At 44.4% G+C, this 27,826-nt stretch overlaps 1 protein-coding gene and 1 long non-coding RNA gene across 3 annotated transcripts in view; one reads left to right on the plus strand and one right to left on the minus strand.

Annotated features, from left to right (window-relative positions):
- The first annotated feature begins 335 nt into the window (after window positions 1–335).
- Window positions 336–26,157, plus strand: LOC135274262 (uncharacterized). Its single transcript, XR_010342101.1, has 2 exons — window positions 336–426; window positions 24,227–26,157. It is a non-coding gene; the product is annotated as an uncharacterized LOC135274262 (long non-coding RNA).
- PPP4R3A (protein phosphatase 4 regulatory subunit 3A) overlaps window positions 24,965–27,826 on the minus strand; it is a 52,504-nt gene continuing 49,642 nt past the window's right edge. For both annotated transcript variants that reach the window (XM_012453126.3, XM_012453127.2), the window contains exon 15: window positions 24,965–26,362. In XM_012453126.3, coding sequence (XP_012308549.2) covers window positions 26,252–26,362 — 111 coding nt within the window. In that variant the 3' untranslated portion in view covers window positions 24,965–26,251. The remainder of the gene's footprint in view (window positions 26,363–27,826) is intronic.

Raw genomic sequence — 27,826 nt, forward strand, 5'->3', positions numbered from 1 at the left:
GGCTGCGCGGGGAGCTGGGAGGGCGCTGGTAGCCCGCGGCGGGTGGGTCGCGGGGCGCGGTTCCCTGCCTGTGGGACCGCGCGCCCTGGCGGAGCACAGCCTCTCCGAACGTGAGGCCCCAGCACGTGGCGCCTCCTTGCGCGCGTGCGCCTGCAGCGGGGGCCGGAGCGCCACGTGCGGGCTGGGGCGCGCAACCACTGGTGCGCGCCGGTTGCGGGGACGCCCTGCCCTCCGAGGTATCCCCCAGGCCGCCGCCCGCCCTGGGCTTGGGGATCTCGGCCCTGCGCCTTTGCGCACTCCTGGCAGGTGCAGCCCCAGGTACGGCCAAGAGGCCCCGCAAACCTGCCCTGCTCACTGTCGTGCCAGGCGCGAGAAACGCATTCCAGCCCTGGGGCCAGGCCGGAGGGCAAAGGAGGAAACTTTATGGTGAGTTTACGCCGTAGGGGCGCGGTCCCTCGCGCCCCACCGTACCATTTTCCGGGCTGCCTGCCTTCTAGAAGTTCCTGAAGGAAGCAGGTGTTGTGGCCTCCACGACCCAGGCCCGCCCCCACCACTTTGCCGGAGCGGAGTTAAATTCCAACCGGGGTTTCTAGCAGCAGCTTAATGGCAGGCGACAGGGGAAAGGGCAAAGGCTCCAACTGGCTGGAAGGCAAGGTCGGGGGCCGGACTCCCGTGCGAGACAGCACGAGGCAGGAGCGAGGCCGCGACTCCAGGCTGGTTTCGGCCTGGTAATAATTTCACACCACCAGCCGGGCATTGTTCAAAGTACTGTGGACCATTTTACTAATTTAACCCTCACAATGGCCTCATTTCTCAGCTGGGCCAACTAGTGCAGGGTTGACCCGAAGCTCTGCGTAGCGCTGGGCAAGTATACAGCAAGCACTAAATGGCTGCCGGCCGGCTGGGTGGTAATTTTGAAAGTTGGCTCTGTGGAGTGTTGGGGCTGCGGCATCTGCTGGTGGCGCATAGTATTACAGCCCAGCGCTGGCGGACCGTGTTGGGCTGGGAGCCAAGGGGGCCATTAGGGGTCCCTGGAGGCTATGGAAGACAGGGTAGCATAAAGACAATGGGGGACTGCGGAGGAAGTAAAATTTCGAGACTACATGGTTTTATTGTGCACCAGAAGCTCATTAGAAGAGTTCCTTAATTGCTTCTCCGCCTGCCGAGATGGCACTCAACCCGCAGATTAATTTAACAACACTAAGGGTTGCTCTGTGAAATTTGAAAAACAGTGGCTTAAGCAAAGACCACAAGAAAGAAGAATTGAGATCAAACAGGAGTGTGTGCCATGGCTGTGGAGGAGTTTCAGTTGTGAATCATGAAATGTCCTGTAAACCATTTCAAAGAGTTTGATACCAGTTTTATACCAGAAACAACGGGAAGACACCACCAGTTTTGGAGCAGCATCTAAGACAGGTCGAAAAAGATGTTTTGATCCATAAAATAATGAGGGGAAAGGCCAGAGAGAAGTCTTCTGACAAGTTCAAGATTTTAGCAAATGTTGCAAGAAGTCTGGGATCCTTATGGTAGTAAAATGCTGGAAAGAAAATTCTACATTTGGCTGGGCGCAGTGGCTCACGCCTGTAATCCCAGCACTTTGGGAGGTAAAGGCGGGGGAATCACCTGAGGTCGGGAGTTCAAGACTAGCCTGACCAACATGGAGAAACCCCGTCTCTACTAAAAATACAAAATTAGCCGGACGTGGTGGTGCATGCCTGTAATCTCAGCAACTCGGGAGGCTGAGGCAGGAGAATCACTTGAATCTGGAAGGCGGAGGTTGTGGTGAGCCAAGATCTGGACATTGCATTCCAGCCTGGGCAACAGAGTAAGACTTCATCTAAAAAAATAAATAAATAAATAATGGACTCAAGAATGTGTGTTTGCTAATTAGGTATGTATCCTAATTATGGAAATATTAATTTTTTTTAATTTTTCTTTTTTTTTTTTTGAGACGGAGTTTCTTGTTACCCAGCCTGGAGTGCAATGGCGCGATCTCGGCTCACCGCAACCTCCGCCACCTGGGTTCAAGCAATTCTTCTGCCTCAGCCTCCTGGGTAGCTGGGACTACAGGCGCGCGCCACCATGCCCAGCTAATTTTTGTATTTTTAGTAGAGACGGGGTTTCACCATGTTGACCAGGATGGTCTCGATCTCTTGACCTCGTGATCCACCCACCTCGGCCTCCCAAAGTGCTGGGATTATAGGCGTGAGCCACCGCGCCCGGCTGGAAATATTAATTTTATCTGAAATAAAAATCTTTTATTAAAAAATTTCTTTATTGCTTGTAACGTAAGTTGATGCAAAAATAGGTATGATGTGTACACACACTGCTGTTTGCTTGGAAGCCTCTCCTCTGAAAAGTCAGGAATGCAGATTTGGCCAAAGTTTTTTTCTGATTTTTTTGGAAAGGCAAGGATGAGGGATCTTTAAAGTTATTTATTGAGGCCAGGCGCAGTGCCTCACACCTGTAATGCCAGCACTTTGGGAGGCCGAGGTGGGCGGATCACTTCAGCCCAAGAGTTCAAGACCAGCCTGGCCAAAAAAATACAAAAATTATGCTGGAGAGGATGTAGAGAAATAGGAACACTTTTACACTGTTGGTGGGAGTGTAAATTAGTTCAACCATTGTGGAAGACAGTGTGGCAATTCCTCAAGGACCTAGACATAGAAATTCCATTTGACCCAGCAATCCCATTACTGAGCATATGTCCAGAGGATTATAAATCATTCTACTATAAGGACACATGCACGTGAATGTTCACTGCAGCACGGTTTACAATAGCAAAGACCTGGAACCCAACCCAAATGCCCATCGATGATAGACTGGACAGGGAAAATGTGGCACGTATATACCATGGAATACTATGCAGCCATAAAAAACGATGAGTTCGTGTCCTTTGTAGGGACATGGATGAACCTGGAAACCATCATTCTCAGCAAACTGACACAAGAACAGGAAATCAAACACCACATGTTCTCACTCATAGGTGGGTATTGAACAATGAGAACACATGGACACAGGGAGGAGAGCATCGCACACTGAGGTCTGTCGGGAGGAAATAGGGGAGGGACAGCGGGAGGGGGGTGGGGAGTTGGGGAGAGAGAGCATGGGGAGAAATGCCAGATATAGGTGATGGGGAGGAAGGCAGCAAATCACACTGCCATGTGTGTACCTATGCAGCAATCTTACATGTTATTCACATGTACCCCAAAACCTAAAATGCAATAAATAAAAGAAAAAAAATACAAAAATTAGCTGGGCATGATGGTGCACACCTGTGATCCCAGTTACTCAGGAGGCTGAGGCACGAGAATCACTCAAACCCGGGAGGTGAAGGTTGCAGTGATCTGAGATTGCACCATTGCATTCCAGCCTGTGTGACAGAGCAAGACTGTCTCAAAAAAAAAAAAAAAAAAAGTTACAATGGCTCACCCCTGTAATCCCAGCACTTTGGGAGGCTGAGGTCCGGCAGATCACAAGGTCAGGAGCTCGAGACCGTCCTGGCTAACATGGTGAAACCCCATCTCTATTAAAAATAAAAAAATTACCGGGCGCGGTGGCATGCACCTGTAGTCCTAGCTACTTGGGAAGCTGAGGCAGGAGAATCACTTGAACCTGGAGGGCAGAAGTTGTAGTGAGCCGAGATTGTGCCACTGCACTCCAGCCTAGGCAACAGAGCGAGACGCCGTCTCAGAAAAAAAAAGTTATTTATTGAGTAAGCTTACTCGCTCACACTAAGAAATACAATGGACAAATGCTTTCTGACAGTTGTGAGACTTTTCCCATCACGGCGAGGGAATCTTCCCCTGGGGACATTGACAAGGCCTTGGGCCACAGCCATGTCAGGAATGTCTGATTGGAGTCAGCTGCTTGCGTTGGTTCATGATCATTGCTGTATCTACCACCATGCCTTGGCTTGACCCCGCCACCAGGATTAAGAGGATCTAACTCAGCTCCCTTGTTCCCTAGGAGGCGACGAGGCAGGCAAACTGGATGGTGCCCCAGGTAGCAGGGTTGTGAGGCTTCAGAGGACTGGGTGGCCTGGACAACTTACCTCCTAGAAGTCACTTAATCTGCAAAATTAGGTTAAGACCATATTCCCCATATGACTTGACAAGACAATTTTAAAGCTCAAGATGATGCATGTAAAAAGATTGTGGAAGCCATAAAGCTTTACAGAGATATATCATCACTGTCTCTTCCTCATCTGCTCCATTCTGCTACCCCTGCTTTAATAAAAATTGTTTCCCCAAAGTCTCCAGCAGACTCGGACATAAGCTTCAGGGAGCAAACACACCCACCCTCCAATGACCCCTCCATCCTTCCAGAACACCCCTTGGCTTTCACTCCATCCATCTGAGCCTTAACTCTTTATTTTTAAAGTTTTCTTGTTCATCTCTGGCTATAAATTTATCCATTGCTTAATACATTGCTTCCTGGAAAGAAACAGTATTTTGTGTTCTGATAAAGGAGAAGAACTTCTACCCTCTCAGAAAATACTGACTCAGCAGTGTTAGCTAATGGCATTTCCGCTTTACCTGATAGGAGCTTAAATTGCTACTACAACTTAGGGTGGGGAGAGGGAATGGCTTTTTTTTTTTGAGATGGAGTCTTGCCCTTTTGCCCAGGCTGGAGTGCAGTGGCGTGATCAGCTCACTGCAACGTCTGTCTCCCGAGGATCAATCGATTCTCCTGCCTCAGCCTCCTGAGTAGCTGGGACTACAGGTGTGCACTACCACGCCCAGCTAATTTTTGTATTTTTAGTAGATATGAGGTTTCGCCATGTTGGCCAGGTATTCTCAAACTCCTGACCTCAGGTAATCTTCCTGCTTCAGCATCCCGAAGTGTTGGAATTACAGGCGTGAGCCACTATACCCGGCCACAAAAGATTATGTTCTATGATAGTTCTATATTCTGTCACAGATCTGACATTTTGGAACATTCTTTTATTTACATTTATTTATTTATTTGTTTGTTTGTTTTTGAGACAGAGTCTTGCTCTGTTGCCCAGGCTGGAGTGCAGTGGCACGATCTCAGCTCAGTGCAACCCCTGCCTCCTGAGTTCAAGCAATTCTCCTGCTTCAGCATCCCCTAGTAGCTGGGATTACAGGTGTGTGCCACCATGCCCGGCTATTTTTTGTATTTAGTAGAAACGGTTTTGCCATGTTGGCCAGGCTGGTCTCGAACTCCTGATCTCAGATGATCCACCTGCTTCAACCTCCCGAAGTGCTGGGATTACAGGCATGAGCCACTGCGCCCAGCCAACCCGGATAATTTTTAAAAAATTTTTTAATTCATAGTAGAGACGAGGTTGCTATGTTGCCCAGGCTGGTCTCAAAGTCCTGAGCTAAAGTGATTCTCCTGCCTCAGCCCCCCAAAATGCTGCGATTACAAGCATGAGCCACCATGCTGGACTGGAACATTCTTAAAATATTGGAAATCAGTATTATTGTCAAATTCAGGAAAAACATAAAGGATTTGGGGTCCTTTGGGATGCAAGGCATAGGAGAGTATTTGTGTTTCAACCTCCTGCTCGTTAATGTGAGACTGATATTTTGGGGAAAATTTCAAACTATTTCAAAGTTTTTTTTTCAAAGAATAGGAAATAATACACTAAAACATGGAAACGCTGAAGTATACACGTAATATTGGAAACCAGGATGCTCAAGTGAACATATTTTCAACCATTTTATTTTCCTTTAACTTTTTCTTAAGGATGTAAGTTAAATCATATGAAATTACCGATATTTGTCCAATTTGGGCCTACAAAAATGGCAATTTCATATGGTTGAACCTAAAGACGAATAAAAATTAAAAAATAAACATTATTGAATTTCTGCTAAGTGCTAAATAGGATCAACACTTTAAACAAGACATGAACCTGCTCTCAAGAAACAGAGTGCTAGGTGTGATGGTTCATGCTTGTAATCCCAACACTTTGGGAGGCCAAGGCAGGAGACTGCTTGAGCCCAGAAGTTCAAAACCAGACTGAGCAAATACAGTGAGACCCTGTCTCTACAAAAAATAATCTAAAAATTAGCTGGGTGTGGTGGGGCACACCTGTAGTCACGGCTACTCGGGAGACTGAGGTGGGAGGATCACTTGAGCCCAAGAGGTAGAGGCTGCAGTGAGCCATGATCATGCCATTGCACTCTAGCCTGGGCAACACAGCAAGATACTATCTCATTTAAAAAATAAAAAAAAAAAATAATCACAGATACATTTAAACCTTTATTTTATTTATTTATTTATTTATTTAGAGATGGAGTTTCACTCTTGTCACCCAGGCTGGAGTGCAGCAGCATGATCTCAGCTCACTGCAACCTCTGCCTACCAGGTTCAAGCAATTCTTCCGTCTCAGCCTCCTGAGTAGGTGGGATTATAGGCACCTGCCAGCGCACTCGGCTACTTTTTGTATTTTTTTTTTTTTTGAGACGGAGTTTCGCTCTTGTTACCCAGGCTGGAGTGCAATGGCGCGATCTCGGCTCACTGCAACCTCCGCCTCCTGGGTTCAAGCAATTCTCCTGCCTCAGCCTCCCGAGTAGCTGGGACTACAGGCGCGTGCCACCATGCCCAGCTAATTTTTGTATTTTTAGTAGAGACGGGGTTTCATCTTGTTGACCAGGATGGTCTCGATCTCTTGACCTCGTGATCCACCCTCCTCGGCCTCCCAAAGTGCTGGGATTACAGGCATGAGCCACTGCGCCCGGCCATACAGTATAGTTTTATGTAATAAGAAAACCTTACATGAAACCTTATTAGAAAATGCATAAATCTGGGGTCAGCAAAGATGGGTTTGAGTCCTGGCTGTGCCATCTACTAGCAGTGTGACTTGAAACCAATTTCTTGATGTTTCAACGCTAGCAATTGTTTTCTTGTCTACACAACGTGGCTCCTGCCGCCTCCCTCCCAGGAATGCCGTGAGAATTAGAGTGATTCTCACGGCATTCCTGGGAGGAATGCAGTGAGCTAACTTGCAATTTTTACAGTCTTTGTAAAGTACCTGGTACAGCCTAAGTGTTCAGGGAAAAGTGGCTTTTTTGATCATTGAAATTATTGTTACAATTATAGCACTGGATATTTTTCAAAGCATTTTCACTTATACTGTCATTTATCATAACATCTCAATGGAAAAGAGGGGTTAATTAATGTGATCTGCCTGAATTGGCTGAGCAAATTTAGATTTGGGACTAAGAGCCAGGCATTCTGAATGATTTCATGCTCTATCTTCCTGATTACATGCACTGAAGACATGAGCTGTATTGTAAAGCTTTGTATCTAGCTGGGTGCGGTGGCTCATGCCTGTAATCCCAGCACTTTGGGAGGCCGAGGTGGGCGGATCACCTGAGGTCAGGAGTTAGAGACTGACCTGGCCAACATGGAGAAACCCCATCTCTAATTAAAAAAAAAAAAAAAAAAAGCTTTGTGTCAGCTCAGAGCTATGTGTTCAGGCTGGGTGCAGTGGCTCACACCTGTAATTCCAGCACTTTGGGAGGTGTATCACCTGAGGTCAGAAGCTCGAAACCAGGCTGACCAACATGGAGAAACTCCGTCTCTACTAAAAATACAAAATTAGGACAAGCGTGGTGGCTCACGCCTGTAATCCCAACACTTTGGGAGGCTGAGACGGGCAGATCATGAGGTCAGGAGTTCGAGACCAGCCTGATCAACATGGTTAAACCCTGTCTCTATTAAAAATACAAAAATTATTGGGGGTGTGGTGTCGCATGTCTGTAATCCCACCTACTCGGGAGGCTGAGGCAGGAGAATGGTTTGAACTTCGAAGGCGGAAGTTGCAGTGAGCCAAGATCGCACCACTGCACTCCAGCCTGGCAACAGAGCGAGACTACTCTGTCTCAAAAAAAAAAAAAAATTAGCTGGGCATGGTGGCGCATGCCTGTAATCTCAGCTATTTGGGAGGTTGAGGCAGGAGAATCACTTGAACACAGGAGGCGAAGTTGCAGTGAGCTGAGATTGCGCCATTGCACTCCAGCCTGGGCAACAAGAGCAAAACTCCATCTCAAAAAAAAAAAGAACTATGTGTTCAGTGACAACATAATGAAGACTAGCTGTGACCCTTGATTTTAAGAGCTCGCTGGTGCATAGGAGGGACAGCATCTTGGAAAGCATGTATAAGGTACAGAAATAGTACAATGGAGAGTGTGTTTATACCTTAACTTCTTTTGGGGAATCGTGAAAGGCTTTGCTGCGGATGTAATATTCGGCCAGAGTACTTGAGGCTGAATAAAAGCTTGTCCTACAAATAGGTGGGAAGTGTTGCATGTGGCAACTTTCTGGGGCCACTGTTGTGAGGGTGGTAAAAAGAATTTACTAAGATACTAGTAGGTAAAGAAAGGCAGATTTGTAAGAGAAACTAGGAAAACGTTGCACGAGAGCAACGGTCAGGTCGGCAAGAGAAGATCTGACCGCAGACAAAGGCTTGCTGGGGATTGTATGGTGTGGTGGTATGGTGCTTGTGCTGTGTGCTGAAGAGAGCTTTGTGCAGTGCTGATAACACCAAGGTTGCAGTGAGCTAACTTGCATTTTTTTTTTTTTTTTTTGAGACGGAGTTTCACTCTTGTCCAGGCTGGAGTATAGTGGCACAATCTCGGCTCACTGTAACCTCCACCCCCAGGTTCAAGTGATTCTCCTGCCTCAGCCTTTAAGCAGTGGGATTACAGGCATGCGCCACCACACCTGGCTAATTTTGTATGTTTAGTAGAGATGAGGTTTCTCCATGTTGGTCAGGCTGGTCTCAAACTCCCGACCTCAGGTGATCAGCCTGCCTCAGCCTCCCAAAAAGCTAGAATTACAGGTATGAGGCACTGCGCCTGGCCTAGCTTGCATTTTTCTGTCAGCCGAGGGTCTGCTGATAAGTTAGGTGCAGGAAGTTTGTGAGTTATTCGTGAGAGAGGGCTGCGTGTCCTGGACCACACACAAAGGCTGACTTACAGCTTATCTGCTTTCTCTTTTAGCTTTCCCCTGCTCCTGCCAGCCTAGCTCCTTTTCCCTTACTAGGACTCCACGGTAAGGACATTCCAGACAGAGGGCACACCACGTGGAAAGGCATGTGGGAACCACAAGTAGCCCCACATTGCTGAGACAGAGGGAGGAGGTGATACTGGGATTTGGGGGAGGAGCCAGCTTGTGAGAGGGCCAAAGCGCTCAGTTCAGGTGTTTGGACTTAATCTTAAGGAAAGGCAGGAGCCATCAAAAGGGCTAGCTAAAGCTGGACTGACCATTGACTAGGTTTTCTTTTCTTTTCTTTCTTTTTTTTTTCTTTGTGACAGAGCCTCCACCTGTCACCCAGGCTGGAGTGCGGTGGTGCGTCTCGCTCACTGCAGCCTTTGTCATGTGGCTTGGCTTTATGTCCCCACCCAGCTCCCCCTGCAATTGTAATAATCCCCACGTGTCACGGGCAGGGCCAGGTAGAGGTAATTGAGTCATGGCGGCAGTTTCCCCCATACTGTTCTCATGGTGGTGAGTAAGTCTCACGAGATCTGACTGTTTTATAAATGGGAGTTCCCCTGCCCAAACTCTCTTGACTGCCGCCATGTAAGATGTGACTTTGCTCCTCTTTTGCCTTCTGCCATGATTGTGAGGCCTCCCCAGCCATGTGGAACTGTGAGTCTGTTAAACCTCTTTCCTTTATAAATCACCCAAGCTCAACTATGTCTTTATTAGCAGTGCGAGAACAAACTAATACAGTAAATTGGTAGCGGGTAGTGGGGTGCTACTGTAAAGACACCCAAAAATGTGAAAGCAACTTTGGAACTGGGTAACAGTCAGAGGTTGGAACACTTTGGAGGTCTCAGGAGAAGACAGGAAAATATGGGAAAGTTTGGAACCTCCTGGAAACAGAGGGCTCAGAAGACAGGAAGATGTGGGAAAGTGTTGAACTTCCTGGAGACTTGAATGGCTTGACCAAAATGCCAGTAGTGATACGGACAATAAGGTCCAGGCTGAGGTGGTCTCAGATGGAGATGAGGAGTTTGTTGGGAGCTGGAGTAAAAGTCACTCTTGTTATTCTTTAGCAAAGAGACTGGCAGCATTTTGCTCCTGCCCTAGAGATCTGTGAAACTTTAAACATGAGAGAGACGATTTAGGGTATCTGTTGGAAGAAATTTCTAAGCAGCAAAGCGTTCAAGAGATTTGGGTGCTGTTAAAAGCATGCAGTCTTGGCTAGGTGTGGTGGCTCACACCTGCAATCCCAGCATTTTGGGAGACCAAAGCCAGTGGATCACTTGAGTTTGAGACCAGCCTGGCCAACATGGCAAATCCCCGTTTCTACTAAAAATACAAAGATTAGCCAGGCAAGGTGGCGTGCACCTTTAATTCCAGCTACTTGGGAGGCTGACGCACAAGAATTGCCTGAACTCAGGAGGCAGAGGTTGCAGTGAGCCAAGGTTATGCCATTCCAGCCTGGGTGACAAAGTGAGACTGTCTCTAAAAAATAAAATTATTAGCTGGGCATGGTGGCACTTGCCTGTAGTCCCAGCTACTCAGGAGGCTGAGATAGGAGAATTGCCTGAACCCAGGAGGCGGAGGTTGCGGTGAGCCAAGATCGCGCCATTGCACTCCAGCCTGGGTAACAAGAGCGAAACTCCATCTCAAAAAATAAATAAATAAATAAAAATAAAAAATCAGTTTTATGTATTCACAAAGATATGGTTTGGAATTGGAACTTCTGTTTAAAAGGGAAGCAGAGCATAAAGGTTTAGAAAATTTGCAGCCTGACGATGATTTGCAGCCATAGAAAAGAAAAACCTATTTTCTGAGGAGAAATTCAACGTACTGCACAAATTTGTGTAAGTAACGAGGAGCCAAATGTTAATCACTAAGACAATGGAGAAAATGTGTCCAGGACGTGTCCGAGGTCTTCATGGCAGCCCCTTCCGTCATAAGCCTGGAGGCCGAGGAGGAAAACATGGTTTCCTGCGCCGGATTCAGGGCCCTGCTGCTTTGTGCAGTCTTGGGATTCGGTGCCCTGCATCCCAGCCATGGCTTAAAGGGGCCAACACAGAGCTCAGTCCATTGCTTCAGAGGGTGAAGCCCCAAGCCTTGGCAACTTCAACCTGTTATTAGGCTTGAGGGTGCACAGGAGTTAAGAATTGAGGTTTGGGAACCTCTGCCTAGATTTCAGAGGCTGTATGGAAATAACCTGGGTGTGCAGTCGGGTGTGCTGCAGGGGCAGAGCCCTCATGAAGAACCTCTGCTAGGGCAGTGCAGAAAGGAAATGTGGGATCAGAGCCCCCACACAGAGTCCCCACTAGGGCAGCACCTAGTGGGGCTATAAGAAGAGGGCCCTGTCCTCCAGATCACAGGATACTAGACCCATCAACAGCTTGCAACATGCACCTGGAAAAGCCACAGACACTCAACACCAGCCCATGAAAGCAGCTGGGAGTGGGGCTGTACCCTGCAAACCCATAGGTTGGAGCTTCCCAAGACCATAAAAACCTACCTCTTGTATCAGTGTGACCTGGATGTGAGACATGGAGTCAAAGGAGATCATTTTGGAGCTTTAAGATTTAATGACTGCCCTGCTGGAGTTGGGACTTGCATGGGGACTGTAACCCCTGGATTTTGGCCAATTTCTCCCATTTAGAACAGGTGTAGTTACCCAGTGCCTGCACCCCTGTCGTATCTGGGAAGTGACTAACTTGCTTTTGATTTTACAGGCTCGTAGGCAGAAGGGACTCGCCTTCTTTCAGATAAGACTTTAGACTTGGACTTTTGGGTTAATGCTGAAATGAGTGAAGACTTCGGGGGACGGTTGGGAAGGTGTGCCTAGTTTTGAAATGTGAGGACATGAGATTTGGGAGGGGCCGGGGGTGGAATGACACGGTTTGGCTGTGTCCCCCACCCACATCTCACCTTGAATTGTAATAATCCCTGCGTGCCAAGGGCAGGGCCAGGTGGAGGTAATTGAATCATGAGGGTGGTTTCTCCCATACTTTTCTTATGGTAGTGATTAAGTCTCCTGAGATCTGATGGTTTTATAAAGGGCAGCTCCCCCTGCACAAGCTCTCTTGCCTGCCACCATGTAAGATGTGACTTTGCTCCTCATTCACCTTCTGCCATGATTGTGAGGCCTCCCCAGCCCTGTGGAACTGTAAGTTAGTTAAACCTCTTTCCTTTATAAATTACCCGGTGTGGGGTATGTCTTTATTAGCAGCATGAGAACAGACTAATAAACTCCATCTCCCAGGTTCAAGCAATTCCTGTGCCTCAGCCTCCCAGGTAGCTGGGATTACAGGTGTGTGTTACCATACCCAGATAATTTTTGTATTTTTAGTAGAGATGGGTTTCACCATGTTGGCCAGACTGGTCTCGAACTTCTGCACTCAGATGATTCACCCACCTCAGCCTCCCAAAGTGCTGGGATTACAGGTATGAGCCACCATCCCTGGCCAAGGTTTGCATCTTAGAAAGATCTCTGTGCAACCTCAAAAACAGGATTAAAGAGGGGAAAAAGGCAAGGAGATAAATCAGAGTTTTGCAATAATTCCTGTGAGGGTGATCAGGGTCCAAACTAGAGCAGGGGAGGTGGAGAGGAGGGTTGGTGATTGAACGTAGAGGGGTTGGGGGATTTGGATGGTGGAGGAAGACTGAGTTGTATCACCAGTCCTGGGGAGCCCACCCAACTTTTTTTCATGGCCCCTTGCTTGGCAAAGCCTAGTCTGTGGATCAGCCACAAGCTTGGTAGAAATGCAGTCTCAGAACCCTCCTAAGGCCTACTTGAATCAGAATCTGCATTTGAGCGAGCGCAGTGGCTCATACCTGTAATCCCAGCACTTGGGAAGCCGAGGCAGGTGGATCACTTGAGGTCAGGGGTTTGAGACCAGCCTGGCCAACATGGTAAAACCCCATCTCTACAAAAAAAAAAAAAAACCCAAAAAACAAAAATTGGCCAGGCATGGTGGCAGGCATCACAGCTACTTGGGAGGCTGAGGCACAGGAATTGCTTGAACTTGGGAGTAAGCCGAGATTGCGCCACTACACTCCAGCCTGAGCAACAGCGAGAGTGCATCTCAAAAATAAAAGAAAAAAGAATCTGCATTTGAACAAGGTCTCTGGTTGATTCCTAGGCGCCTTTAAGTTGAAGAAGCAGAGCTGAGGAAAACATTGCTTTCATTCACCCTTTCATAGCCAGCTGGCCTCCAGCACAAGCCTCAGTTTGGTAAAGATAGGTTTACTGTACATAGCTTTTTTTTTTTTTTTTTTTCAGAGACAGAGTTTCGCCATTTTGGCCAGGCTGGTCTTGAACACTTACCTCAGGTGATCCGCCCGCCTTGGCCTCCCATAGTGCTGGGATTACAGGTGTGAGCCACTTACAGGCTCACACCTGTAAGCCACTGTGCCCTGCCTTTTTTTTTTTTTTTTTTTTTTTGAGACAAGAGTCTCACTCTGTTGTCCAGGCTGGAGTGCAGTGGTGCAATCTCTGCTCACTGCAACCGCCACCTTCTGGGTTGAAGCAATTCTCCTGCCTCAGCCTCCTAAGTAGCTGGGATTACAGGCGTGCACCACCACACCCGGCTAATTGTATTTTTAGTAGAGATGGGGTTTCATCATGTTGGTCAGGCTGGTCTCAAACTCCTGACCCAGGGATCCGCCCATTTCAGCCTCCCAAAGTGCTGGGATTATAGGCATGAACCACCGTGCCTGGCCAGGTAGGTTTACTGTAGAGGTGCCGGGTTAAAGGACATATCACGATATAATCGTGTTCAATAGTATCTGGTACCAGAAGTATCTGGGTAATGGAAAAGAAACAGGTTTGAAATGTACAAGGCCAGCCAAGTGAAGCAGAGTAGACAGCTGGCAGGAAGAAGCCAAGAGGGAGATTTCTCTGAGCCCCAGCCCCTGCTGGTTCATTTCCACATTTCAGACTTGCAGCATGTTTTCATGTGTAACAGCCAATAAGCCAGACTAATGTTTATTGTTTAACACCTAAGACGGAGCACATTTTCCACAATGGCTTACTTGTTTAAGGGGATTTTTAAAAAAATCAACAGGGAAATGACTTTGAGACTTGGCATTGAAAAGTTTCCTATAATCTTTGCTGTTGTAACTGAGGCAGGACAGAACAAAGCATTTTTAGGACCTGATGCAGGCTTTGAATGGGGGTCTTAACTCTGGGGTTCTGAAAACACCTTTTTATGATTAAATGTTAAGACCAGGCCAGGCACAGTGGCTCACACCTGTAATCCCAGCACTTTGGGAGGCCAAGGCGGGGGGATAACTTGTGGTCAGGAGTTTGAGACCAACCTGGCCAATATAGTGAATCCCTGTCTCTACTAAAGATAACAAATTTTAGTCAGGCTTAGTGACATACGCCTGTAATCCCAGCTGCTTGGGAGGCTGAGGCAGGAGAATCACTTGAACTCAGGAGGCAGAGGTTGCAGTGAGCTGAGATCACACCACTGCACTGCAGTCTGGGCAACAAAGTGACACTCCATCTCAAAAAAAAAAAAAAGACCTAAGTGAACCACCAACAGTATGTGAAAGTGTTTGTTTCTCTACCTCACCACTGCCCTGCCAGAGGGGATTGTCAAACTTCTGAATCTTTGCAATGTGATCAATTAGAAATGGAGTCTCATGGTAGTTTGTTTTCTCTTATTGCAAGTGAACCTTGACATCATGTTGATAGTACATCTTTTAATATCTCAGCCAGGCCTGGTGGCTCACGCCTGTAATCCCAGCACTTTGGGAGGTCAGATTTGGCTTTTTCCCCAACCCTGTGTCTTCACATAATCTTCCTTCTGTGTGTGTCTGGGTCCTAATTTCCTCTTCTTAAAAGTATGTCATCCCAATGACTCATTTTACCTTAATTACCTCTTTCAACACCCTGTCTCCAAATACCCTCACATTCTTTTTTTTTTTTTTTTTTTTTGAGATGGAGTTTCACTCTTGTCGCCCAGGCTGGAGTGCAGTGGTGCGATCTCGGCTCACTGCAACCTCTACCTCCCCATTTCAAGTGATCCTCCTGTCTCAGCCTCCTGAGTAGCTGGGATTACAGGCATCCACAACCATGCCTGGCTATTTTGTATTTTTTTTTTTTTTTTTTTTTTACCAGAGATGGGGTTTCACTGTGTTGGTCAGGCTGGTCTCGAACTCCTTACCTCAGAGGATCTGCCCTCCTCAGCCTCCCAAAGTGCTGGGATTACAGGCATGAGCCGTGCCCAGCAAATACCCTCACATTCTGAGGAACTGGGGGGTTAGGACTTCAACATGTGAATTTTGGGTATACTCAGTTCAGCCTATAACAGCATCCGTGTTGCAAATCAGCTGACCATAGACACATGGTTTTCTTTCTGAACAACTATTCCATTTCAGTTGATCTCTGTTTTACGTGCTAGTATGACACTGTCTTGATTACTCTTGCTTTGTAATAAGTTTTGAAATTTGGAAGTGGAAGTCCTCCTATTTTTTTATTATTATTTTTTAAGCTATTTTGTTTTAGCTGTTTTTGAGACCTTTATGGTTCCATATGAATTCTAGAAGCAGCTTTTCAACATCTATAAATAAGTCAGCTAGTGATTCTGATGGGGATTGCATTCCATCTGTGGATCAATTGTGGAATATTGCCATTTTAACAATATTAAGTCTTTCAGTGCATAAACATGAAATATATTTCCATTTATTTAAATCTTTAATTTTGGCTAGGCATGGTGGCTCACGCCTGTAATCACAGCACTTTGGGAGGCTGAGGCGGGCACATCACTTGAGGCCAGCAGTTTGAGACCAGCCTGGCCAACATGTCAAAACCCCATCTGTACTAAAAATATGAAAACAGCTCGGCATGGTGGAGCGTGCCTGTAATCCCAGCTACTTGGGAGGCTGAGGCACGAGAATCGCTTGAACCCAAGAGGTGGAGGTTTCAGTGAGCCAAGATTGTGCCACTGCACTCCAGCCTGAGTGACAGAGCAAGACTCTGTCCCAAAACAAATGAAGAAATGAACAAACAAACTTTAATTTCTTTCAAGAATGTTATTTAGCTTTCAGGGCATAAACTTTGGACTTTTTTTGTTAAATTTGTTCGTATCTTATTTTTCTTTATGCTATTGCAAATGGAATTGTCTTCTTAATTTTCAGATCATTCATTACCAGTGTATAGAAATACAACTCATTTTTGTATATTGATGTTATATCTGCAACTTTGCTGAACTTGTTTATTAGTTCTAAGGGTTTTGTATGAATTCCCTAGGACTTTGCATGCAAGATCATGGCATCTACAAACAGTTTTACTTCTTTCACTTTTTTTATTTTTTTTTTTTTTGAGGCAGGGTCTCACTCCGTTGCCCAGGCTGGAGTATGGTGGCATGATCTTGGCTCATTGCAACCTCGTCTGCCTCCTGGGCTCAAGTGATCCTCTCACCTCAGCCTCTTGACTAGCTAGGACCACAGGTGCATGCCACCATGCCCAGCTACTTTTTATTTTTTGTATTTTTTTGTAGAGAAGGGGTTTTGCCATGTTGGCTAGGCTAGTCTGGCACTCCTGGGCTTAAGCCATCCATCTGCCTTGGCCTCCCAAAATGCTGACACCACAGGCATGAGCCACCATACTCAGCTACTTTTTTCTTTCTAATCTGATGCTTTTCATTTAATTGTTTTACCTAAATTGTCTGGCTAATACCTGCAGTATAATGTTGTAGAGGCAAGAGGTACTTCTTTTCTTTTTAGACAGTCTCACTCTGTCACCTAGGCTGGAGTGCAGTGGTGCACCTCCCAGGTTCAAGTGATTTTCCTGCCTCAGCCTCCCAAGTAGCTGGAATTACAGGCGTGTGCCACCATGCCCAGCGAATTTTTTGTATTTTTAGTAGAGACAGGGTTTCACTATGTTGGCCAGGCTGGTCTCGAACTCCTGACCTCATGATTTGCCTGCCTCGGCCTCCTAAAGTGCTGGGATTACAGGCGTGAGCCAGCATGCCCGGCCAACAAGAGCCGCTTCTTGTTTCTGATTTTAGGTGGAAAATACCTAGTCTTTCACCATTATCATGTTAACTGTAGATTTTTCTTAGATGCCCTTTATCTGGTTGAGTTTGTATAGTGTTTTTATCATAAAATGACTTTGAATTTTGTCAAATGCTTTTTCTGCATTTATTGAAATGATCATGTGGTTTTGTATTTTATTCTTTTGATATGGTTTATTACATTAATTGACTTAAATATATTAAACCAACCATGTATTCCTAGGATAAATCCCACTTGGTTATTATGTATAATTCTTTGTTGCTGGATTGAGTGTCCTAGTGTTTTGTTGACAGTTTTTGCAACCATATGCAGAGGTATTTTGTAGCTTCCTCTTCTTGTGACATCTTTGTCTGGATTTTGTTATTAGGGTAATACGGATCTCACAGAATGACTTGGGACGTAATCCCTCCTCTTCTGTTTTTTGGAAGAGTTTGTGAAGAATTGGTAAAATTCAGTAATGAAGCCCCTCAGGGTTTGTGTGTTTGTGTGGGAGGGGTGGTAGTTTTTTGGATTACTAATTCAATCTCTTCACTTGTTACAGATCTCTTCAAATAGTGTTTCTTCTTGAGTTGGTTTCAGAAGTTTGTCTCTAAGAATGTGTCCATTTCATCTGAGTTATGTAATTTACTGGCATACAACTATTCATAGTATTCCTTCAAGGTTGGTAGTAATGTCCCAACCAAATGTCTTTTATCTCTGATGTTAATAATCTGAGTCTTTTTTTTTTTTTTTCTTGGTCAAGCTACTGCTTCCATGAACAACCAAGGGTGTGTTTTTTCCTCCATTCGAAATCAAGTCAGCCACTTCCAGCAGTGAAGCTGCTTGTTTTTAAGGCTATCCTGCTTAGTAGGACTACCTAGCTGGTTGAACTGAGGGGTTGGGAGTGGGGAAGGAAGGTGGTTTTGGGGGATGGGAGTAGCTCCATGCAAAATACTAGACTCCCAGTGTTCTTACCCAAGATTGTTATTTTATGAGACAGGGTCTCTCTCTGTCAGCCAGGTGGGAGTACAGTGGCACGATAACAGCTTGTTGCAGCCTTGACCCCCTGGGCTGGGGTGATCTCCCACCTCAACCTCCAGAGTAGCTAGAACTACAGGCACATACCACCACGGCCAGCTAATTTTTGTATTTTTTGTAGAGACAGGTTTCACCATCTTGGCCGGGCTGGTCTTGAACTTCTGACCTGAAGTAATCTGCCTGCTTTGGCCTCCCAAAGTACTTGGATTACAAGTGTGAGTCACTATGCCTGGCCCACCAAGATTCCTGACTTTTCTTAATTTGTTATATACCTTCGGTTCATTTCTGCAGTCCTGAATGAAATGATTGGTTTTGGCAATTTTTTTTTTTTTTTTTTTTTTTTTTTTTTTTTTTTTTTTTTTAAGGCAAAGTTTTGCTCGTTGCCCAGGCTGGAGTGCAGTGGTGTGATCTCGGCTCACTGCAACCTCTACCTCCTGGGTTCAAGCGATTCTCCTGCCTCAGCCTCCCAAGTAGCTGGGATTATAGGCATGCACCACCACGCCTGGATAATTTTGTATTTTTCTTTTTTCTTTTTTTTTTAGTAGAGACAGGGTTTCTCCATGTTGGTCAGGCTGGTCTCAAACCCCCAACCTCAGGTGATCTGCCTGCCTTGGCCTCCCAAAGTGCTGGGATTACAGGCATGAGCCACCACACCTGACCTCTTGTTTGTTTTTTGAGACAGAGTCTGTGTCGCCGAGGCTGGAGTGCGGTGGTAAGATCACAGCTCTCTGCAGCCTGAACCTCCCCCACTCAAGTGATCGTCCTGCCTCAGCCTTCTGAGTAGCTGGGACTACAGGCACACCATCATGCCCGAAATTTTGTGTAGACAGGGTTTCATCATGTTGCCCAGATTGGTCTCCAACTCCAAGCAATTTGCCTGCCTTGGTCTCCCAAAGTGTTGTGATTACAGGTGTAAGCCACTGTGCCCAGCGAATTTTGCTGTTTTAACATTGCTTTTTGGGGAGAGATTTGCCAAGTTCCTCACTCAGCCATTTATGGATATATAATCTTAACCAATATATTAATTCTCACTGTATAGACTATGAATGACTCCTAAAAGCAGATGATTTTCAGGCTTGTTTAGACTATATTAATATAACATATTAAATAGCTACTGCCTATTGAGTACCTACCATTGGGATAGCTGTTTTATAGATACATATATTCCACAGCCCTCAATGTTCTTTTGTGGATATTATTCCTACCACAAATGAGAGAAGCAAGGCTAAATGAACTTGCCTAAGATCTTTTTTTTTTTAATTGCATTTTAGGTTTTGGGGTACATGTGAAGAACATGCAAGATTGTTGCATAGGTACACACGTGGCAGTGTGATTTGCTGCCTTCCTCCCCCTCTTCACCTATATCTGGCATTTCTCCCTATGCTATCTCTCCCCTTCTCCTCACCCCCCGCTGTCCCTCCCCTATTTCCCCCCGACAGACCCCAGTGTGTGATGCTCCCCTCCCTGTGTCCATGTGTTCAACACCCACCTATGAGTGAGAACACGTGGTGTTTGATTTTCTGTTCTTGTGTCAGTTTGCTGAGAATGATGGTTTCCAGGTTCATCCTTGTCCCTACAAAGGACACGAACTCATCGTTTTTTATAGCTGCATAATATTCCATGGTGTATATGTGCCACATTTTCCCTGTCCAGTCTATCATCGATGGGCATTTGGGTTGGTTCCAGGTCTTTGCTATTGTAAACTGTGCTGCAATGAACATTCGTGTGCATGTGTCCTTACAGTAGAACGATTTATAATCCTTTGGACATATGCCCAGTAATGGGATTGCTGGGTCAAATGGAATTTCTATTTCTAGGTCCTTGAGGAATCGCCACACTATCTTCCACAATGGTTGAACTAATTTACACTCCCACCAACAGTGTAAAAGTGTTCCTATTTCTCCACATCCTCTCCACATGTGTTGTCTCCAGATTTTTTAATGATCGCCATTCTAACTGGCATGAGATGGTATCTCAATGTAGTTTTGATTTGCATTTCTCTAATGACCAGTGATGATGAGCATTTTTTCATATGTTTGTTGGCCTCATATATGTCATCTTTTGTAAAGTGTCTGTTAATATCCTTTGCTCACTTTTGAATGGGCTTGTTTCATTCTTGTAAATCTGCTTTAGTTCTTTGTAGATTCTGGATATTAGCCCTTTGTCAGATGGGTAGATTGCAAAAATTTTTTCCCATTCTGTTGGTTGCCAATTCACTCTAATGACTCAGCCATCTGGCATCCCTCCGGAACTTGCCTAAGATCTTACTAGCAGAGTAAGAATTTTAACCCAGGCCTTTCTCTGCTCTTGCTGTTCCATTTAGTCCACAACTTTTCACTGCTGTTTTATCAGGAAATATGTTCTTAGAATCAGTTTATCAACCAACATACAAGTATGGAATACATATCGTGGGATTTCCTGAGTGCTGCTTTAGCCTCTTTTATTTTGCACCCTAATCCCCTACCCCATTCCAGTCTTCCAAAGTAGGCCCTTGAAGAGCTTGAATTGGGGGTTTTGGGTGAAAGGCTTTCACTAATTCCTCATTTTCTACCTTTGTTGAAAGTCACCCCAAGCATTCCAAAGGCCAAATATTTCTGGGCTCTTAGTTTTGGAGAGATTCTTACCTTTCACAGTATGAGACAATCAGAATTATCTTGGAGGTTGGTTAATAAAGTATCACTGTTTCTTCTTCTTCCTTTAGAGCAGTAGTCCCCAGCCTTTTTGGCACGAGGGACTGATTTCATAGAAGACAATTTTTCCATAGACTGGGGTGGGTGGGGAGGGGAGGATGGTTTCGGGATAATTCATGTGCATTTACATTTATTGTGCACTTTATTTCCATTATTACTGCACTGTAATATATAATGAAATAATTATACAACTCACCATAATGTAGAATGAGTTGGAGCCCTGAGCTTGTTTCCCTGCAACTAGACTGTCCCATCTGGGGGTGATGGGAGACAGTGACAGACCCCTTGCATGTGCAGTTCACAATAGGATTTGTGGTCCTATGAGAACCTAATGCTACTGCTGATCTGACAGGAGGCAGAGCTCAGGTGGTGATGCAAGCACTAGGGAGTGGCTATACAGGTGAAGCTTTGCTGGCTTGCCTGCTGCTCATGTCCTGCACTGTGGCCCAGTTCCTAACAGGCCATGGACTGCTACTAGTCTGTGGCCCGGGTATTGAGGAACCAATCAGCTGATGACTAGGTCTGGTGATAAAAGCCCTACTTAGGAGTAAAGACCTATGACCAAATGAACACTGAGTTAAGGAGTTAGAGGTTTTGGGGGCAGAGATGAATAAACTAGCAAAGCCTAAGTAAGTGGGATTATAGGTGTTGCTGATTCAACAAATGTTATGCCAACAAGGGAGTATTTTGGGCATTTAGAATTACCCTAAGGTCTCTTTCCAGCTGTTCATGTAAAAAAAAAAAAAAATTACCCAGGCCAGGCGTGGTGGCTCACGCCTGTAATCCCAGCACTTTGGGAGGCTGAGGCGGGTGGATCACGAGGTCAAGAGATCGAGACCATCCTGGCCAACACGGTGAAAACCCATCTCTACTAAAATACAAAAACTAGCTGGACGTGGTGGCGCATGCCTGTAGTCCCAGCTACTCAGGAGGCTGAGACAGGAGAATTGGTTGAATCCGGGAGGTAGAGGTTGCAGTGAGCCGAGATTGCGCCACTGTACTCCAGCCTGGCGCCTGGCACCTGGCGCCAGAGCAAGACTGTCTCTCCAAAAAAAGAAAAAAAAATTACCCTAAGGCTCACGAGTACAAAAGACGGAGAATTTTGTGGTCAAGAATAAGTCAAACTCTTGACTGTGTAAGAGCATCAGCTAAGGCTTTACTAATCTGTATTTTGTGTGCACATTACTCAGTCTTTCCTTCACTTACCCAGATTACCCAGGATCTGCCTGTGGGTTTGCTGTCATGCTAGATGCTAGGGATACAAAGTTGAAAAGGATATAGCCCCTTCCTTCAAGAAAGGAGTGGGGTATCAGGATCACTTTTGAATGTTGAAAGAATTCAAGTTCATCAGCAGTCAAGGCAGGGAAAAGAGCATTCAAGAAAAGGGGCACAGTACAGGTTAAGGGCAGATCCTTTAGGGCATGGCATGATTGTGTCAAGGACCTCATAAGAAATGTGGTCTGTCCAGAACTTGGGAAGTTGAGTGCACAAAAGTGTAAGCCTAATGAATTCCAGCATTGAAGGGTAAAGAATGGAGCCATCAAAAGATAGAACAGGCCAGGCGTGCTGGCTCATGTGTGTAATCTCAGTACTTTGGGAGGCTGAGGTGGGAGGATCACTTGAGGCCAAAATTTGAGACTGGCCTGGGCAACATAGTGAAATCCCATCTCTTAAAAAAACAAAACAAAACATGGTGGCAAACACTTGTAGTCCCAGCTACTATAGTTCCAGCTATTAGAGAGGCTGAGGGAGGAGGACTGCTTGAGCCCGGGAGTTCAAGGCTGTAGTGAGTGATGATTGTGCCACTGCACTCCAGCCTGGGCAACAGAGTGAGACCTTGTCTCTCAATCACCACCACCCTAAGCAACATGGTGAAACCTAATCTCTACAAAAAACACAAAAATCAGCCAGGCGTGGTGTCACATAGCTGTAGTGCCAGCTACTCAGGAGGCTGACAAGAGAACTGCTTGAACCCAGAAGGTCAAGGCTGCAATTAGCTGTGCTCACCCCACTGCACTCCAGCCTGGGCAAGGAGTAGGACCCGGTCTCAAAAAAAAAAAAAAAAGTTAAAACACAAGTGATTACAGAAACCAAGAGAAAGACATCAAGAAAACAGTGGTTGGTAGCTAATGCTGCCTCAGTGTCAAATAATAGAAAACAAAAAAGGATCCAATGAACCTGCAGGTAGGCTGTCACTTATACCAGAGCACTTTCTTTGAAATGGTAGGAGGCAGGGGAAATAAACAAAAGCCCATGTGGCATCATGTTGAAGTAACCACTATTTCCTGTGAGTCCACGGAAGAACCCTTTATCCAGCAGACTGAGAAAGGTCAAGGAATGCTGTGTCTCCATCAATAACTATTTGAAGAAACAAGACAACTAACTCCAGTGTTAACATACTTAGCTAAGAGGATCTCTACAGTTTTCTTTTAGATTTATCATTCTACAGAGCCAAAATAAGATATTAAAGCTAAAGAAATAAAATCAAACTGATTTAGCACTGGGAATCACAACTTACTGATGACTCCATTTCTTTATACACTCTCAAAGCCCCAGTTTAACAGTAGATAATCATCCATCCATAAAAATGTCTTCATAATCTTTCTTGAAATAGATAACATTGTCAGAAAAAGTTAACATAATCTGAATAAAAGAATTTTGAAGGTCTAAATTTTCCTCCAAAAGGAACTTTGACAATGTGGTTTTAGCAGTTATTTATGGTTAAATACTTTTCCACTTGAATCTTCCAGTTTAAACCCACTGCCATTCTAATCTTGCAGCCTTTACAAAGACCAGTTGTCAAGTCAATTAAGAACAAATAGTAGAGAATGTTTTCCCCTGCTCCATGCCTCCCCTGCATTTCCAAATTCAAAAAGATTGACTTGCAAATTGGAGTTCTGGGAAAAATTAGAAAATCTAATTTTTGTACAATTACAAAAATTAGGCACAATTGGGCAGAAAGAAAAAGACATCTCGACATCTTTTTAATAGATGTCAAGGTGTTTCCCGCGATAATTAGAAACTGTAGAGTCCACTCTGGGACGTGAAAATGTTTTCATTTTAAACACTGCAAAATGACCAAAAGAACCAATTGGTATCGTTACGGTGAAAAATAATTTTTGACTACATTCATGTTGGTTACCAAGATAATACCTATGATTAAGGGTTTGGACTTTTGGTCAGGTACAATGGCTCACACCTGTAATCCCAGCATTTGGGAGACCAGGACAACACAGGGAGATCCCATCTCTACCATTAGCTAGTAGGCAAGGTGGTGTGCCTGTGGTCCCAGCTACTTGGCAGGCTGAGACAGGAGGATCAATTTAGCCTGGGAGGTCAAGACTGCAGTGAGCTATGGTCATACCACTACACTACACGCGTGGGTGAGAGTGAAACAAGCATGGACTTTTGAATCCTATCAAACTGTGTCAAGTGTTGTATTTCTAGCAATTGCTTTCTAACAGTATTCCTTCATAACGTGACAAGCTATTTCTGACCTAATTTCTTCTACTCTTTTACAAACACTTGTGTCGTCTCTATTTCAGTAACCATAATCACTAATAACTAAGGGAATACAAATGTCCATCAATAAAAAGTCATCTCAACTGTGGAAGGCCAGCAGTTAATATACTGGACCACAAAATGAAAGCAAGTGCTGCTGCTTCCCTCTAAGAACCTGCAGAATACCAAGATAAGTGTTTCAAGAATCACCCAAAAAGGTCAGTTTTAAATTGCATGTTTAAAACGGAAACATTAGTTGACATGGGACTTTCTAGGTAAAAAAGGAAGACATTGACTTAGATCCTAAGAGTTTTTCTTCTCTTTATTTGCAAGGTAAGTTGATTCATTTCAATTCTTAATAGCCAAAACTTGTGACTCCGAAGTAGATCTATACTCTGGTGAGATATACTTAACTCATAATTATGCACCCAAAGTTTTTGTTAAAAAAAATTATCAGCCAATAATAAAACTTTTAATGACTGTAGCAAGTTGACACTTTCTGGTTTTCTATCCAGTTATTCAATATAGTCTTGTTTTTGGTACCACCATTAGAATTTACTGAGGAATAAACAAGACAAGACAGAGAAGCACACAGCGCTTGCTAGATACTCACTTAAAGTATATGATACTTAAAATAGCATCCTTTCCTGGATATGAAGTTTTATTCACATTTGAAAATATATTCTTCAATAAGTTCTAAATTCTTCACTGTAAAAACTGAGGGTAAGTAGATTTATTTTCATTTTCCTTGAAAGAATTTGATCACATGTAAGACAACGAACCTATTTAAAAATATTGTTTTAATAAGGTGACAGGTGATGGTCCTCTGGCCAGGTATTTATTTAGAAACCACCACTTACAACTCAAACTGGTATTCCAAAGGGAGTAGTTAAAAACAAAAACAACAAAACATACAACTACTACAATTTCTCTTACTCTTCACTTTTCTTTTTATTATTCAAAAGTCAAATGTTATTTTTAAATCATCCATCCTCAATTTTGATTTAATGTACCGTCATTTCCCCAAGATACGAAATTTCAGAATCTCTTTGGAATACTAATTTCATGTTTCTAGATTTAACAAAACTGCTGAAGTTTTAAATTCCACTCCATTTCCCTGAATTCTCGACAGTTGCTGATGTAAATTTTAATATAAAATACTTAGTCACAAAATAGTATTGCTTTTGTATGCACATAGTTGTAAGATTACTTTGCTTTTGTCAATAAAAACTATACCATCTTTCATAAAACTCTAAACAAATTAAGAACTGTGATGTAAAACAAAAATTACACATGGTAAAACAGGTACCAGCACAACGTTAGGTTATATTACATCAAAAAAAGTTTTAATGGTCCCAAATATATATATTCAACAACTAAGCATACACTCAGGGGAGGAAAAAAAATCAAAAACAAAACAAAAAAAATTATGACACAAATGACCACATCTAGAATTCCACTCAATCTTTAATCAAGTAGGGACAAATCCCCACTTTAAAAAAAAAAAATCTGCAGTTTGAAGGGCAAGGGGAACAGATAAAAAAGAGGAAAACTTTATATTCACCCCTCCCCCACAGAGGTTTTCCAAACCTGTTGTAGCTTGACTAAAATGTTCAGAATGTATGATTTTAAAGGCAGGTCTCTTTATAGAAAGAAACTGCTGGCATTCTTAACTAGTGAAGAATTACGGCAGAAAGGCCCATTCTTCTAAGTGTCAAACATGGTCCAAGAAAGCATATTCTGATTGTAGCAACTGACCAGTCAATCCAGAGTTCCACTTACAAAACCCCTGCCCTGTTGGCTTTTTGTTTCCATTTCCTTCCCTGAGAAAAGGGCAATGTGTGGTCCAAGCTGGAGAGCTCAAAGGCTTAAGTCTTTCCCCTAAATGTATGATATCCCCTCCTCCTGCTCCATTGAATTGGCACTTGATGAGCAGAAGTCAAGTGTAAGAGGCTGATCTGTGTCAGTCATTCACAAGAGACCACTGCGCTTTGTTGTGGATTTTGTATGGGAGAGGGGTGGAGAACCAGTTCTTTTCAACAGGTACTGATCCTAGGCCGTTGCCATTATTATGAGTCAAATTTTGCTTTCTTTGACAATGGTAACGTATCTTCCTTATCTTCATCCTCATCATCATCTTCATCATCATCAGGATAATCTACCAGACCCACGAGGCCTCCCTGTTCAGAAACAAGGATCAGACAACAGAAAACAAAACACATGTAACAACACGGGTGTTTTATGACTGGAGAAAGAAACCAGATTCTAACTCAACGTGGTAATTGTGGTTATTTCTGGGTGGTGGGACTCTGTTAAACATAAATTCATTATGTTCATGTATTGTCTAAATTTTCAGTAATAAACATGCATACTTTTTTACATAAGGGAAAACTTAGTTAATTAAAATTAAAGTAAGAAAACTCATTTCCTCCCCCCCCCACCCTCAGACGGAGTCTCACTGTGTCACCCAGGCTAGATGCAATGGTGCAATCTTTGCTCACTGCAACCTCCACCTCCCAGGTTCAAGCAATTCTCCTTGCCTCAACCTCCCGAGTAGCTGGGATTACAGGTGCCCACCACCATGCCCTGCTAATTTTTGTATTTTTAGTAGGGAGGGGGTTTTGCTGGGCAGGCTGGTCTTGAACTCCTGACCTCAGATGATCCACCCGCCTTGGCCTCCCAAAGGGCTGAGATTACAGGCATAAGCCTCTGCACCTGATCTAAGGCAAAAAAATTTTAAGTAGTCTATAATCCTAGCAAATTACCCAGGAGTTAGAAAATGAATGAAAATGTTTCAAGACAACAGCACCTTAAAATTTTTTTAAACATAAAGTCTAAAATAGTATGAAAATGAGGCTGAGCGTGGTGGCTCATGCCTGTAATTCCATCACTTTGGGAGGCTGAGGCAGAGGGATAACATGAGGACAAGAGCTGGAGACCAACCTGATCTGTTAACATGGTGAAACCCTGTCTCTAATTAAAATTACAAAAATTAGCCAGGCCTGGTGGTACACATCTGTAATCCCAGCTACTCGGGAGGCTGAGGCCCAAGAATTGCTTTAATGTAGGTGGAGGTTGCAGTGAGCCAAGATCACACCATTGCACTCCAGCCTGGGTGACAGACTGAGACTCTGTCCCAAAAAAAAGTATCAAAATGAAAACTGCAGAAGATAAAGCAGTTCTGCCTCGACTCTTCCTCATTATTTCATCTGGGTTTCCTCATAGCCCTGCTCCGTCACCAGAAACCACTGCAGCTCACTTTATTTAGATGCTCAGGGGAAAAATTCACATTGCTCTGCTCTCAAGCCTGCCTCTTCATTTCAGCATGTCTCAGATTCACTTCTTAGCCATAGGGGTCTCCTGCTCACTCCAGAAAAAAAGACGGAATGGGCATTACATTCCCAATTTAGGTCAGCAATTCCCAAATGCCAGTCTTTTAACTGCTAGTCAATATACTGTATCTCAAAAGAAAAAAAAGGGCAGCATAAGGAGCCCCAAAAGTTGGTTTTACTCTGAGATTGCATCTTTTCTACATTTTTCTTAAGATTTTGTTCCTTTCTTATATAAAATGTTAGTGACAGTAGTAGATGGTTAGTTTCCTTAAAAACAAAACTTAACTGGCAAAGTAAAGTTAGGAGTATCCA

The sequence above is a fragment of the Aotus nancymaae genome, unplaced genomic scaffold, assembly GCF_030222135.1.
Source record: "Aotus nancymaae isolate 86718 unplaced genomic scaffold, 86718_ANA_hifiasm-v0.15.2.pri h1tg000011l, whole genome shotgun sequence".
In the NCBI taxonomy this organism is placed as follows: domain Eukaryota; kingdom Metazoa; phylum Chordata; class Mammalia; order Primates; family Aotidae; genus Aotus; species Aotus nancymaae.